A 17,563-nucleotide genomic window follows, 5' to 3' on the forward strand; every position below is an offset into this window, starting at 1 on the left:
TATCAATGGTCAAAGATTAGTTTTCGGTTTTTGTTTTTCAACCATGTATGTGCCTGGGGAACGTATTTGGGTAAGCAATTATAAGCACAGTTATACTGTGTATGTATGAGCCCAAGCAATTTACTAGTATGCATGTTTACAAATGAATTCACAAGATGAAGGTACAAGTCATAAACGTCGTAATAAAATCAGTCATATGATACATGGCCAATAAGCCATGAAGACCTCGGTATTAATAATAAGGGTTCATCAGGTGAAGGCAAACAGTCGTGCTTTTGTGGCATAGATCCATAATGAACAGATGCAACTGATATAAATAGTTAATCAACTGTTCCGAAGTAACCGCTTGCTTAATGGACAGTATCAATTCAAAGGAAAATGTTTTCATGCAATTGATTGCACTCCTTTGCTTATGAAATGTCCTTTGACTACCTAGTTGTCGCAGGTGCATTTCATCGAACATCAGCGTTATATAAATAAAAGTATTGTAAAGATTTAAAGGAAAGAAAGTATTGTTCATATACACATCTGTGTGTCCAATAAAAGGAATGTATTGAATCACAACTTAATGCTCTTATTGCGTTCACGTACAAGATGTTAGCTTAATTCTGGAAGTTCTCGTTCTTAGATAAGAGAACGTGTGTGTGTTAAAACATGTCGGTAAAGTACAGTTTAACAATAAACAACGTGTCACATATACAAAAGTAAAAATAGTTAGTCCAAATAATAAAACATTTTACCAAATAATGTTTTATTTTGATATTTATATTTTAAATACCTCCGTGGTCATGCTTGGGATTTTTAAAATCCGAGGGAAGAGAGACGCGAGGGTAAGTAAGACCGAGGGCAAAAGTATAAAACTATGTTGAATATATCGATTTAAAACAAATAGTGGCTGGTTTGCCCTAAGTTAACACACAAGAACAAAAAAACTACTTTATCACATATTCCGGTAATACTTTCCTATCTTTCCCAAAGAATGACTTCAAAATATTTTCCTTTTCTGCGTAAAACCTCAGTAGCCGACTTGGTAGAAAGCTCGAAATAGGGACAAGAAAACGATTTCAGCAGTAAATATTTACTTGCATGAAAAAGAATGATGACTGTGTGAGAAAATGAGTGTACAGGAGATACTAGTGAATGGCAGCTCCAGCAGCAACCTGTTGTTTTTTCAGAGCACCACCCTCAAGATGTCAGTATCCTATATCACCATCATTTATTCGAAACCATACGTGTAAACGGCGAGGCGCCCAGTCACAAAGACGGGATATACGGGTAGCTGGGATGTTCCTTCATTTCTCCTGCAAGGCTAAGGTCAAGAATGGAAGGTCATGGGGTGGTGATTGATGTCAGCGCATACGTCGCTCATCCCACATGTATTTTATCAGGTTTAGTTCAGGGGCACTGCGATCCATTCCACCAGCAAAGGATACGTAGAAGCGGAACTCATTACTCAAGACCATTCTTCGACAGAAATGAATTTCTCTGCAGCAATACTGAAAACAAAACTGAACTTTCCTCACAGGAGTGTGATGAAGCTACCATGATAAGGTCGACTGCACGCAGTTCTCCCTCAAACACCAAATCACTGTCAATGTATGGATGGATCTCCCATGGTTTCCAGTGACATTCTCTACTGTTCTTGATCTTGGCCCGAAGCGATCATAAAGGTGTTGACGGCGAATGAAGCGGTCCTGAAGGGGCATTTGTTACGTGGTGGGGGTTAGGTTGAGGACGCTACCTGTTTGTAGGAGATGGGTAGTTTGGTGGAAACGGTTTGCGATTGATGCCAGCCAGTAATATTCCAAAAGCTAGGTTCGTCTCTACATATGTGTATTTCACGAGAAAACTGGTTTTTGTTACACAACGCATTATCGTTTTGCCGTGAGACCAGTCCCATATATTAGGATGTGAATGAAAAGGGTAAAATAACTGATGTGACAAATTATAAAAAATAATCAGATGGGGCAATAACTCTTTTCACTTTGTACAATGACAAACTTTACCTTTCCTGCAAACATCCCTAAACCGAATTACCCTTTGTTTGTTCTTTCTTTTTTACACTGATCCTGAAGCCACTAATAACAAAACTACTCATACTTTAAATCAACTAAACATAATTATAGAAAATATTGTGGAATATGAAAAAATAAATTTGGAAACTTCTGGGATTAAGAGTTAATTAGAAGATTTCGAAAGTATGTGTGATCTAAATAATGAAGTTGAGGCAGATAAATATATCATATATTGTGATATTCATTAATTCATAAAGTTGCAAACATAAATAAATATATTTACTGTCAATTTATCTCGACAACTTGATATATGTAAATATTGCATTGTTTATCAATTCCCAAGTCTGATTATACATATACATAATATCTTAATACATAATACATGTATCCAAACCTGTCACCTCCAATACCTGCCTGCTCATTTCAACGAGAGTGAAGTTTGTGTTTGACATTGACTTAATAAACTGTACTGCATAGAGAATCTCATCTGAGTGTCTTTTGATATCAAATATATCAACACGAGTTGATAAAAGTGAAAAAACTGCGAGGATTGTCATTTGATTGTGATGTCATGGTAACCGATGATGTCACAATGGTCTGTAAAGCCTTTACTCATTTACCTCAACCAAGCGATATCTCCTGTGGGAGCCATTTTTTGATGATAAACTCTTTTTCATTAAATCTATGCATCTGTATGACACAGATTATACTGTTTGGGTTTTAGACATATCAGATGAATTGATACCTTCAAGAATGTTCTAAAGAAGCATGTTATGCTATTCATAGTGCCTAATTCTTGCAAAACTTCTCTGTTTCTGAAAAACATTCATTCAATAGTATCTACGGAATAAGAAATATATATATATGTGTGTGTGTGTGTGTGTGTGTGTGTGTGTGTGTGTGTGTGTGTGTGTGTGTGTGTGTGTGTGTGTGTGTGTGTGTGTGTGTGTGTTTGAGTGTATCATTTAAATTTCTTGATGCCATGTTAAGGGGAGATATTGTGGAAGTATTTGGGAAATAGTGGAAATTTTGTCATTGTTAACATGGTCATAGTAATTTCAAACAGTAACTGATTAAGATATTTCGACATTCTTAGAATATCTTCATCTTGTTACCAAATATATATATATTACCAGCCAGCGAACATTTGCATGTGGTGTTTTGTTGTTTTTCTTGGATCTACGCATATACCCACCACAAATGTTGCCCACAAAATGAAATAAAATGTTGGAGAGTTAATAGCCTTAGTAGGGAAAAGTGGAATAACGATTTTACAGAAACGTGACAATATATTTAAGGATTCGATATCGGAAAAAACAGGTTTTATTATTATCTTAATTTAGACAACCTCTATAGCAAATAATTAAAATCAATATTTAGAACAGGCAAATAAAATGTTTGTGGGTTCAATTGCGCGACTCTGATTAACCTAAGGGTTGGATATTGCCAAAATGCAGCTATCTGAAATATTCCGGATTTCTCATATTTAACATTCCGGGCTGCTCATACATAATTAACAGAGCAAAGCAATCGAAATGTTCATGTCTTTATTTCTCTCAGTATGAGCCATTTTTATCAATCACGTCAGACTTTTCGAAACCGAACATGACATGTCCTCGAGTCAGGTGTCAGTCAAATTACCTAATTACATTCCAGGAGAAAATAATGATCTTGCGTGTATACGAATGGTAAACTGTGTGTTTATTTCGGATTACTTTCATTCATAAATCCCAAGTCTCATAAATATCGGCCACATGGCAGGTGAGTGAGTGATTGTGTTTTTTTCTCCACTTCTAGTCCTATATCAGTAAAATGTGACAGGTGATACGTTGTACCCAGTGTGGCACTATCAGCAGAACGCTCCTCCAGACCTCCATCACCGGAGATGTTTTCAGTTTTTACAGCATTCATGTTCTCCATGAAGAAAGGGAATCAAAGAGGGGACATTTTAGGCTGTTGTGTCATCTCTCTGGACTCAACGCTTAAAACAAATCATATTTCAATAATATCGTAATTATATTTCTACGCCTATGATGTCTAATAAACGTTGTTTATCGATCTTTCAAAATATTTCTTATTCAGTAAATACTATCAATTCAATTGATATGTCTAAAACTCAAACAGTATATATAAAGTATAATACTAATAAGATGTGTATGTTTCTGTAAAATATAATGTCCAGCTCATCGTGTGATTTGCTAAAGTTGATGTTTTGACTTTTTGTCTGTGCCAATCATGAAAATATTAACTTTGTAAGATCACAAAATAATACATCTTTTCATGGTTATTTGACAGGGAAATAAAGTTTCCTTCATAACACCATGATATTTTCTTAAACATCTTTTTCCAGTGATGGGATTAAAAATAACAAATAACGGATATTGTTGGGTACTGTGTTTGTATTTGAGTTCATTTACATCAAAACTCATGACTATTCTGATTTGTTTATGATTTTAAATTCTTCTTAGGTTCCGATAAGATAGATACAATCGACACATAAATTTTGTTAATTTCTTACATCTATCTAGAGTGGTCAAAGGTTAATATTTTCGACTTGCAAAAGGCCAAACTGACTTCAAATACCACACTCCTGATATTGAAGTTATGCAAACCCCCAATTCACTAAACAACTAAAAAATAACTTCATGGAATACTGTGTAAACAGTGAATTTTTTATCACACAATGTCAATAGGATTAAGATTAAGTCGGTGTTCAGCTACTGGGAATTACCGGGTGATCAAAGACATTTGAATTTTAAATAACAACAATACGGCCAAACTTACTTGCTAAATTATTTTATTAAGGTGACAACAGAATAATTTGTCAATGATAAGAACTGCTGAATACTGTTGCCATGATAGTTTCGGGATGGCCAAATTGTCACAGTTTGTCCCGCTTGCGTGCCTTATTGACATCGCAATATGTACCATGTGCTGTTCAGATTTCACCTAGGGCACACCAACCGTCACTTTCAAACGAAAGTAGTAAAGTGTGAAATAGGTTGGTTGGTTGGTTTGTTGTTATACACCGCACTTAGGAATATTCCAGCTATATGACGGCGGTCTGTAAATAATCGAGTATGGAACAGATAATCCAGTGGTTATCATGAGCATCGATCCACGCAATTGGGTTCGATGACATGCATCAACCAAGTCAGTGACCATGACCACCCGATCCCTGTGAAATAGGTCAATAGTATTCGCCACTCAAAAAACAAATCACGATAAATACATTTATATTTATGCTCTGACTAATATAATACCTTGTCCATATATGAAGAAACATGACTATGTTTCTGTACAATATATGCCCGAAGGTGTACCTGAAAACAACTATGCCCGAACAAGCGGAAATGTAACATCCTTCTGAAATGAATGAAAAATCCCATTGCATCCTAATGGTGAAAATTAACCTGCTAAGTATGTTATTAATATTGTTGGAAAGAGTGTAGCCAAGAAGTATGTGAGATGCACTATCACAATTTGGGAAATGCATTTCTCAGGACGAAAATAGTGTGACTTTGAAGTTTCCACTTTTGGGGTTTTTTTTGTAATAATTGATAAGAGGAAGTTTGATGGGGGATTCTGGATATGTTATCCGAATGCAAATTTTCTAGCATACACCACTAATTATAATGGGATACTGGAATCGAATATACAAATAATGTAGGCTGCCATGTTGTCTGACTGCGTGATTTGTGATCTTATCAATCATCGCATGGGACCATGTGACAGGATCTTATTTGTGTTTGTGATTTTTACAATTGCCCAATGATCATCCTGCGTATTTGTGCATGGAGAAGTTAACAGTTTATTATCAGAGGAAATTTGTGAACACAATTTAGATAGGATGTCTTCAGGATTTTTAATCGTTTCTTTATTCCTGGGAAGTCACCCAACCAGTTCATGCATTCTAAGTCTGTGACAAGTTACGGCTAGTGACATTTTAGTGAAGTTCACAATTTACGACTGATTTTTGATATTCATAGTATTATAGTTTGTCAAATTGTGATTAAAACTGTCAAATAAAAATAATAATTATTCCATGTGGGGAAACGTGCAATTGGGGATATGTATTATGAAGAATGTATGATATTTTCCTAAGTCCTAATTTTAATCAAACGTTTATTCAACTGTTGCGCTTGTCCTCACTGAACGTGATGATGTACATCTTGATCATTTCCTTTTCCTTTTGTGATGAGAGGTGCTTACAAACTGCGCAACAACAAAACATTAATTGAATACCCTGTTAATGTAAAATTCAGTCTTTTATCATTCAGTTTGACGTCATGAGATTCAGTCACACTTTGTGATGCGAGGCGATTGCAAATTGCACAGATAACAACAAACGTTAAATACTTTGTCAATCTGTAACACAACAGTACTGTTTACCACTCGTTGGAACAGTAATTTGTGTATGCGTATCTTTTATGTAGTAAAAACAAAACATGGTTTATAAAGAACATACCATTAAAAAACTAAATTCATTTATTAAAAGCGGCATTGGATTAGCAGTGTACTGGACCACCATTTTGTTGTTTTAAACAGTAACTTTGGCAGGCAAACAGACAGTTTATTTGAGTCTAACCTTAGGCACAACTCTTATATACTATTACTGAACAACAAAAGTTCCTGTGACATTGAATAAGATTTAATACAAAGTTCTGTTTTTAACAAAATCTGAAACAATTTCGGTTTGCAACAGATAAAAGACTCCTGTAAGTGTTCAAATGGTTTAATTTGCCATACTTACTTCAGAAAATGCGTGATTACATAAAAAACATGAACATGCCAAAATGTCATGGTTGTGATGTAAGCAACACATGTTCGTCTCATGGAATGGACCTGGCGTCGCACAAAGTCCTGTGGGATATTTGTCCATATCTGCTGGAGCATGTTTCGAAGTTCCTGGAGTGTCTGTGGAACACGTGGTTGACGTCGAAGGCGCCGATCCATCTCATCCCACATGTGCTCGATTGGTGAGAGGTCAGGGGAGCGAGCCGACCAGGGGATGACATTTGCGTTGTTTTGTTGAAGAGAACCCTGAACACGTCGAGCAATATGAGGCCGGGCTTTGTCATGTTGAAAGGTAATGCATGGGCAATGACGACGAACTGGAGACGTTCTTGACGGTGGTTTCCTGTCAAAATGGGACGTCTGGCGGGTCTTATGGCGACAATCCCTGCACATATGAGGCGACGACGTACGGTTTGTGAAGATATTTGTCGAAGGCCAGGGATGCTTCTTGCAGTCACTGTTGCTGGATTGAATCGATTTCGTAGGCGTGTTGTTCGAATCCAGTTGTCTTGTCGATTATTGGTTACGCGTGGCCTGCCACTCCGAGGATGGTCTCTGACTGCATTCGTCTGTTGCCAACGTTGCCTTAAACGCCAAATGGTGTTTCTGTGGACGTTAAATTGTCTTGCAACATCACGTTGACTCGATCCTGCTTCAAGCATACCAATGGCTCACAGACGCTCATTTTCAGACAGGTGTGGCAAAAACCTTTGTTTTTCTGAGTGGTTGTTGTCAACACGATGCTAAACAATGCATATGGAATCCCGTTAACGCACGTGCTTTTATACCCATTCTTTGGTAGTGAAATGCATAGGGGCTTGCATAAAAGTCAAATTTTGCAGGGAATGCATGCTGTTCTGTAGCCGTTGCGTTTTTGTGACTTGATTCCATACATTTACTACAATATTGAAAACCAAACTTTACTTGTTTGAAAAATACACTAAAATATTGGTGTCACAGGAACTTTTGTTGAGTATATAAACAAATTAAAACATATACAAATGTACACAGTCAGAGACTAGTATATACAGTATGAAACAATACCTATCTTTACATGAAAGTTAAAAATATTTGTTTGACATATGGGCGCATTAAATTCACCAAATGGGCAGGGCACAAGGTGTACATTTCCATCAAAAATACATTAAAATGAAACTATATAGTCATAACATATTTGAAGTAGGCGTACAGTCCAAGGATCAAGGATATATAGTCATAACACATTTGGAGTAAGGGTACGGTCCAAGTATCAAACTATATAGTTATAACATATTTGTAGTAAGTGTTCAATCCAAGTATCAAACTATATAGTCATAACATATTGGAAGTAATTATTCAGTCCAAGAATCAAGGATATATAGTCATCACATATTTGGAGGAAGTGCACACTCCAAGGATCAAGGATATATAGTCATAACATATTTGGAGTAAGTGTACGGTCCATGTATCAAACTATATAGTCATAACATATTTGGAGTAAGTGTACAGTCCAAGTATCAAACTATATAGTCATAACATATTAGGAGTAAGTGTACAGTCCAAGTATCAAACTATATAGTCATAACATATTTGCAGTAAGTGTACAGTCCAAGTATCAAACTATATAGTGAAAACATATTTGGAGCATGTGTACAGTTCGAGTATCAAACTTTATAGTCATAACATATTTGCAGTAAGTGTACAGTCTAAGTATCAAACTATATAGTCAAAACATATTTGCAGTAAGTGTACAGTCGAAGCATCAAACAAAGATGGCATGATAGATGATTTTGATTTAAACATATTTATTCACAAGGAGTGAACGGGATTGGGGGACAAGTTCTTTCAACTTAGAATGCCCTCTCCCTGGTATTTACAAATATTCACAATTTCAAGTTAAATATATATTCATAAAACATAAAACACTATAGATGAAAATATTTATTCAGTTTCTCTGCCTTTTCAATATCAGTAAAAATTGTCGGGTGTTCGTCCGTATCATACTTTTTAAGAGCGGCTATGTTGTTAGCTGAGCCAGAGTTCTTCACAACATAACGTAAAACTTTCCAGTAAGAGGGTTTGTTTTCTGCATGCAATTCTGATAGCAATTCATCGAGGTTTGAGTAAAAATGTTCTTTAGCGTGACATTTCATGTTATTTACTTTGTTCCTCTGATTTTTATAGGCCCGAATGTCTTTTTCCTTTTTACTTTTTCTAGCCTTCTATTTTAATCTATCTCTTTTCCTGGATTCTCGTCTTAAACTGAAGTCATACCAAGGTTTGTCATTTGGACGAATGGTTACTACTTTGGTTGGAATGCATATTTTAACATATTTATTCAAGTATTTATAGGACAGATTACATGCTTCATCAACATTTGAATTTTGACTAAATAATTCATTCCAGCAAGTATTTTCAATGAGCGAATTGAGTTTATCATAGTCACCGTTTTTAAAACATGAAATTTCTCTTTTATATGCTAATTTTGTTCGCAAACCAGTGCTATTTCAATGTAATTTTACTATCAAAATCAATTACACCAGTGTCGATGGCTTTTATATCTTCACTGATAATAATAGGATCCAATAAACTACTGGTATAGTTCGTAATTCTGGTAGGCTCAGTTATGCTATTGTGTAGATTTTTCTTTGGAGTAAGTGTAGGTCCAAGTATCAAACCATATATTCATAACATATTTGCAGTAAGTGTACAGCCAAAGCATCAAACTATATAGTCATAACATATTTGGAGTAAGTGTACAGTCCAAGTATCAAACTATATAGTCATAACATATTTGGAGTAAGTGGACTGTCCAAGAATCAATCTATATAGTCATAAGATATTGAGAGTAAGTGTACAGTCCAAGTATCAAACTATATAATCATAATATATTGAGAGTAAGTGTACAGTCAAAGTGTTACACTATATAGTCACAGCATATTTGGAGTAAGTATACAGTCCAAGTTTCAAACTATATAGTCATAACATATTTGGAGTAAGTGTAAGTCCAAGGATCCAACTACATAGTCATAACAAATTTGGAGTAAGAGTAAAGTCCAAGTATCAAACTATATAGTCATAACATATTTGCAGTAAGTGTACAGTAGAAGCATCAATCAAAATTGGCATGATATATTTGGAGTAAGTGTACAGTGCAAGTATCAAATGATCTAGTCAAAGTATATTTGGAGTTAATGTATTTTCAAAGTATCAAACCATATATTCATAACATATTTGCAGTAAGTGTACAGCCCAAGCATCAAACTATATAGTCATAACATATTTGGAGTAAGTGAACAGTCAAAGTATCAACGTATACATTCATAAAATATGTAAATTTAGTGTACAGTCCAAGCATCAAACTATAAAGTCATGATATATTTGGAGTAAGTGTACAGTCCAAGTATCAAATTATCTAGTCAAAACATTTTGGGAGAAAATATATAGTGCAAGTATCAAACTATATAGTCATAACATATTTGCAGTAAGTGTACAGTCCAAGCATTGAATTATATAGTCATAACATATTTGGAGTAAGTGTACAGTCCAAGCATCAAACTATATAGTCTTAACATATTTGGAGTAAGTGTACAGTCCAAGTATCAAACCATATAGTCATAACATATTTGCAGTAAGTGCACGGGCAAAGTATCAAACTGTAAAGTTACAACATATTTGCAGTAAGTGTACAGTTCAATTATCAAACTATATAGTCATAACATATTTGGAGTAAGTGTACAGTCCAAGGATCAAGGATATATAGTCATTACATATTTTGAGTTAGTGCACGGTCCAAGTATCAAACTATTTTATCATAACATATTTGGAGTAAGTGGACAGGCCAAGTATCAAACTATATAGTCATAACATATCTGGAGTTAGTGTACAGTCTAAGTATTAAACTATATAGTCATAACAACGTTTCAAGTAAGTGTTCATTCCAAGGATCAAGCATATATAGTCAATACATATTTGGGGTAAGTGTACGGTCCAAGTAGCAACGTATACATTCATAATATATTTCCAGTAAGTGTACAGTCCAAGCATCAAGATATATAGTGATGATATATTTGGAGTAAGTGTGCAATCCAAGTATCAAATAATCTAGTCAAAACATATTTGCAGTAAGTGTACAGTCCATGTATCACACTATATAGTCCTAAAATATTTTGAGTAAGTGTACAGTCCAAGTATCAAACTATATATTCATAACCTATTTGGAGTAAGTGTACAGTCTAAGGATCAAGGATACATAGTCATTACATATTTGGAGTAAGTGTACGGTCCAAGTATCAAATTATAAAGTCATAACATATTTGGGGTAAGTGAACAGTCCAAGTAGCAACGTATACATTCATAATATATTTCCAGTAAGTGTACAGTCCAAGCATAAAGATATATAGTCATGATATATTTGGAGTAAGTGTAGAGTCCAAGTATCAAACTATATAGTCATAACATATTTCAAGTAAGTATACAGTCCAAGTTTCAAACTATATAGTTATAGTATATTTGCAGTAAGTGTACGGTCCAAGGATCAAACTATATAGTTATAACATATTTGCAGTAAGTGTACAGTCCAAGTATCAAACTATATAGTAACAACATATTTGGAGTAAGTGTACAGTCAAAGTATCAAACTATATAGTCATAACATATTTGGAGTTAGTGTACAGTCGAACAATTAAACTATATAGTCATAACATATTTGGAGTAAGTATACAGTCCAAATATCAAACTATATAGTCATAACATAATTGGAGTAAGTGTACATTCCAAGTATCAAACTATATAGTCATAACATATTTGTAGTAAGTGTACAGTCCAAGTATTAAACTATATAGTCATAACATATTTGGAGTAATTTTACAGTTTCAGTATCAATCTATATAGTCACAACATATTTTGAGTAAGTATACACTCCAAGCATCAAACTATATAGTCATAGCATATTTGGAGTAAGTGTACAGTCCAAGTATCAAACTAAATAGTCATAACATACTTGGAGTAAGTACACAGGCAAAGTATCAAAATGTATAGTTACAACACATTTGCAGTAAGTGTACAGTTCAAGTATCACACTATATAGTCATAACATATTTGAAGTAAGTATTCAGTCCAATTATCAAACTACATAGTTATAGCATACTTAGAGTAAGTGTACAGTCAAAGTATCAAACTATATAGTCAAAAACATATTTGGTGTAAGTGTACAGTCCGAGTATCAAACTAAATAGTCATAACATATTTGGAGTAATTGTACAGTCCAAGTATCAAACTATATAGTCATAACATATATTTGTAGTAAGTGTACAGTCCAAGGTTCAAACTATATAGTCATAACATATTTGGAGTAATTGTACAGTCCAAGTATCAAACTATATAGTCAGAACATATTTTGAGTAAGTGTACAGTCCAAGTATCAAACTATATAGTCATAACATATTTGGAGTAATTGTACAGTCCAAGCATCAAACTGTATAGTCATAACATATTTGCAGTAAGTGTACAGTCCAGGTTTGACATCTTGTGCTAACTGGCGAACAGTTATACGTCGGTCTGCAAAAATGGCGGTCTTCACTTGATGGACAGTGTCCTCATCAATGGCTGAATGGGGGCGACCAGGAATAGCAGCTGTTTCCACAGATGTCCGACCACACTTCAACTGGCGATGCCCGTATTTAACAACGTCATATGATGGGGTCATCTTCCCCATAAGTTGTTCTCATTTCATCGAAAGTATATTATAGTTGTGAATTATGTTTTGGGTTTTTTTTCAACCCGTACGCATCCAGTAAGTCCTGGCCCCTCTGTGGTAGAAAGTGGCTCCGAGATCCAACTGGGGCCTTTTATTCTTATGTCAAGCTTGATTTTGGATTTTTATGATGACTTATTATGACCTGAAGAGGTTGGTACCTGCCATTTAGTGATATGTCCACCACTGTGATTTCGGTTGAAGATGAGATGGGAATGCACTGTTTTTTGTGAAGAAATATTATAATGTGAAATATTATTATAAACTGCAACTATTTTTGTATAAAACAGTTTCAGTTATGCAAGAAAATAGTAAATTTTAAAAGTGTATCTGTCAAAAATTGAAAAGATCACTGATATGCCCTGTACCACTGTGAGTGGTGTGATGGTATATAGATTGAAAGATTAATTGATTGAATAATGTGTATAAATATATTCTGTGTGTTTCAGACTGCTTGATACGTGTTTCTTGCCAATCACCTGCTGCAATGCCGTCGATGTTTGATGTCTTTAGGCTTGTGACACTGATAGGATTAGGACAAATTGTTCACGCCCAATCAAGGTACGTGACAAAGCGCTGTGTCTAAAGTTTTGCGGTTCCTTTTCAGCTATGACAGAATATTTTCAATCAATCACACAACATCCGAAATATGGCAATACGTCAGTTCAGTTGTTTATTGTACGAAAGATCAAAGGCCTAGATGAAGGAGAGTTACAATGACGCATATACATGTATTAATATTGAATACATATATACAAGACATCATGATGTTTACCTATTGATAGTCAAAATATTATCAATATATATGCATGATGGATGAAACAGAGCAATTTGATATTGAGTAGCATTCGCATTATTTGACAAGGACAAGTAGGTATGGAGACTAGTAATTGAAAGAAACATTTGGGGAGATTTTGTTGTGAATAGTTTTCCAAGATACATTAAGTCAATTCCCGAGATGAATCATACCATTCGTATTAAGTATTTTAATGTCCATGTGAAAATGCGGAAATTCCACGCCACGTAATCGGATTCCAAAGCAAAATTCTTTGGGGGCGTAGCCTAAAGCTACTGTCGAAACGGTGCGACCCAAATGTTTTCGATGGCTCTTGATGATTAGCAGTTGTACGAAGACGACAGCCAGACGTCATTCTAAAAGGTTTACTATTTCTGTTAATTCCACACAGCCAGCGTTCCATATATTGCCGATAGTGTGAAACGACCCTTGATAATGTGAATAATTGAATTAATTCTCTAACCAGCTTTTTATGACTAACATCCTGTCTGGATACCATAAGTCATCTGCTGCCCTCGGTCCTATTCTACAGACTGAATGTCTGGGATTAATCTCATGTGTAGAAAACTGAAGGCATGTTTGATGTTGTTTAACTAATAAGGAAAGAGGAAAGAGGAAAAATGTTTATTTTAGTGTCAAATTGCTAAGTGAATGTTGGACAGAAAGTAGGTAGTAGAGCGCTTTCCCCGATCTTATTGATAAATTCGACACAGTCCTGCTTAGATTCTGTGTGAGAGTGTTACGGCATATATTGTCGCCGGAGACAATATATGCCAATGTTCACTGCACATGTTGGCGCCTGCGCAGTATGTCGCCAAGGTTCACTGTTCATATTGTCGGCATTCGTCAGAGCAAAAAACATATAAACTTGGAGATGACGATGTTGTTTATGATGATGTCCATGTTGACCATGAAAACCTTCTGCACGTGTAATTCCAGTACTGATGCCTTTGAAATATTTATAGAATTATTACTGACCATTTCTGGGCGTTGTCCAAAACTTGAAAAGTGTAGGCCTTCATAACAACTTCATTAGCTTTTGTCAGGTTGTGTATACATGCAGGGCATGTATGCATGCCTTAGGATTTAGAAATGTAACCTTCAAATTTTATTCTTTTCATTTGGAAGCATTAACAGAAAATATTATAGAGTAGAATGGTGTAGAGGTCATGCATTTCTATTTAGAAATTATTTACGTTAAACCGTATATACTTCTACAATCTTATGTGTAGTTGATGGGGATCTTTAAACAGGGTTGTCCCTATATATATACATGTATCTCTCCCCTATATAAGTTATATCACACATTGTACAGAACAGTTTAATAAACATACTTAGCAAAAACGAAGTGATCTTCAAATAATATAAATAGATAAATATATCAGTACATAGACATAGAAGTTTCACTGATAAATAGACAGCATTCTATAGATGTCTAACTAGTGTATCGCTTGTAGATCACTAGTTTATACTTGTGAATCAGCTTTTTATCATTATAAGGAATATTCTAACACTACCAATTTCATAAGATAACACATTTCTGGTTCCTGATCGTAGATTCATATCTTCAGTTAAATTTGTATTTCCATATAAAATAGTTTAAGATCGTATCCATTGTTACATAAGTAACAATTATATCTGATAATAGTAAACTGAGGGCCAATGAATGATTATGTAAAACATCTCCATAAGGGTGTCCGCATTAACAATATCCTGAATCATCTAAAGTCATGGCCTTTCAAATCACTGTACCCCGGCATAATCGTCGCCGGCGATATGTGACGATTGACGACAATATGTGACGTAATCGTTAGCATATATTGTCGCCAGCGACAATATATGCCGTATGCCGTAACAGAGAGTAAAAAGTATATACAATACGAAGGTATTCATACTCCTGAACAACTTCGATCTATTTTACCTTAAAATAAGGGTTTCATGTGTTTGACAACGTGATTGTACGCTTTACAGTTTAGATACTTCTTCAACGGTTTCTCAAGAACAGGTACACGGGTACTCTAGCCGTTGCCACTACACATTGAATATTCATATGCATGAAAGTTCTTCTCTGGATTTTGAAAACAAAGAATGAATATTTATTGGAATTCACTTCCAGAAGAAGGAAATGTTAATGGATGTATCAAACACTAAGGCGCTGTTACAACCGTTAGAGTTCACCTACCCTTAACTTAACTATGAACACTGATGGTTGCAACTGCAACCCCCAATGTTCATTTCTTGAAATTTACCCTAAGGGTGAAGTTGTCGATATTCTATGCAAGATCAGCCCGTGGTGTAACCATTCACACTTACCGTTGCAGGTAGAGAGGGTATCCTGAGTGAGGTTTTTGGATAAGTGTTTGTGGGTTCGCAAGTGATGGGAGTGTGGATTTGGATTTGAGGAAAGGGGGTGCGGGGGTGCGGGGTGGTTTAGGGTGAGGCGTTAATGGGAGTAGTATATAGTTTTGTGCTGGACTGATGAAACTTGGTGAGTACATGTATCTTAGTAAACAACTATTATTGATTTGGAAAGAAGGTCACCCATCCCTACTTTTCATGCTCCCGTTGTTCATTCATGTCAATGTAATAATAGTTCTAACTTATAAATATGGTTACTTAAATGTTTATTCAATGCACACGCTCTAACTACAAAGTGAGGAATACACTGAGAAAGTTACATCAACGGTCACGAGTTACAGAATGCTCACGAAAAGTGACTTTTAAAGATATATGTGTAAGGAATATTTGACTTTTCGGTCTAGATCTCGGATTCCGTAGGTTGACCATTAAATGAACACTGACAGTTGCTCATAAAACCCTGGTGTCACCCGATGAATACTAGTATTTTTTCCAAAACAAATATTATGCTCAGACAGGTTTTCAAAATCACAATTAAAAAAAAAGATATATTACATGCAAATACCGATCGGATGCTGTATGACAACTTTAAATGTTGATTTCGTTGAGATTTTGATCTTTTCGAAACATTTAACTTTTTGCACCTATCATTTGTGTTTTTTTAACTAGGGTGATTTAAAACTATGGTTAAGGTTTATTTTGGCCCTCAGTTTATAAACAGGTTTTCTAACTGCATAACTTTCTATGTGGAGATAGTAGATCATATTTGCGATTGCACTATGAAACCTTAGTGTTAACTATGAAATGAAAGTATAACATTACATTTCTTCAATATACATATTTTTTTCCTAAACAGCCTTTCAAAAACACAATTGCACATCTTTCTAAAGAGAAATATTACATAATTTCTAGTAAATGAACACAAGCAGTTGCAAAGGTAATAACTGGTGTCACTATCGGAACACTAACGATTGCGCTATCAAAAGTTAGTGTTAACTTTTGAAATGAACGTATAACTACTTAAATTTTCCATAATAAATATTTGCAAGAACACCGTTGCACAACTTTCTAAAGAGAAATATTACATCAAATCTGGTAAATGAACACTAACAGTCGGAAATGTAACACTAGTGTCACCAAATGAACATTAGGGGTTAGCGCTATCAATCCTAAGTGTCAACTTTTGAATTGAAAAAATAATACCTAGTTTCTTTTGAAAAACAAATATTATTTTGAAACAGGTTTTCAAAACCTCTATTGAATTTTTTTATATACAGAGGTATTGCATAGTTGAGAGATTACTGTAAACGACCGTTGAAATAAATATACTCTGAATGACAGAGAATAACAGCAGAAGGTAAATTTGTGGGGAGAAAAGGTCAATTTGTTGATGGACGAGGCGGGCACCACGCATAAAGGGACCCAAAGCAGACGAGCTAACCACTCTCTCTGCTGGACCCTGAGCAGGCAAGAGTTAATTAAGGCTTTGCCATAGCATGCATCCGCTGAATATGCAGGCTGGATAAATGGGCCGCCTCTGTGAAGCAGGCAACCAGCATGATAGCGCTACCATTGGGGTGTTTGCCGACGATATGGATAGTGCCTGCACAAAACCCAAACAACATGACTTTTATTCAAACGGAAAAAAATGACAAGCTTTCACTCTGAAATGTACATGAACGGAGCATGAAGGCTGGGCACAGGGATGGTGGTTTGGGATTTAAATGGCTGCGGAAGACGATAGAGTGAGAAGTGAAGAAATTTGACGTAGTGAGGGCTGTGACGTGGTGGTAACGTCACAAGCGCGTGGCGGTTTGCGGGGTTAGAATGTAAACATAGACATGTGGCAGAATAAATATTATA

At 35.3% G+C, this 17,563-nt stretch overlaps 1 protein-coding gene across 4 annotated transcripts in view; it reads left to right on the forward strand.

Moving 5' to 3' along the window:
• The window catches only part of LOC139449914 (glycine receptor subunit alpha-2-like), a 76,541-nt gene that overhangs the window by 43,687 nt on the left and 15,291 nt on the right, over positions 1-17,563 (forward strand). For all 4 annotated transcript variants that reach the window (XM_071231518.1, XM_071231515.1, XM_071231514.1 and 1 more), the window contains exon 2: positions 12,996-13,107. In XM_071231518.1, coding sequence (XP_071087619.1) covers positions 13,034-13,107 — 74 coding nt within the window. In that variant the 5' untranslated portion in view covers positions 12,996-13,033. The remainder of the gene's footprint in view (positions 1-12,995; positions 13,108-17,563) is intronic.

Source organism: Haliotis cracherodii, unplaced genomic scaffold, assembly GCF_022045235.1.
Source record: "Haliotis cracherodii isolate W230 unplaced genomic scaffold, xgHalCrac1.p SCAF_8, whole genome shotgun sequence".
In the NCBI taxonomy this organism is placed as follows: domain Eukaryota; kingdom Metazoa; phylum Mollusca; class Gastropoda; order Lepetellida; family Haliotidae; genus Haliotis; species Haliotis cracherodii.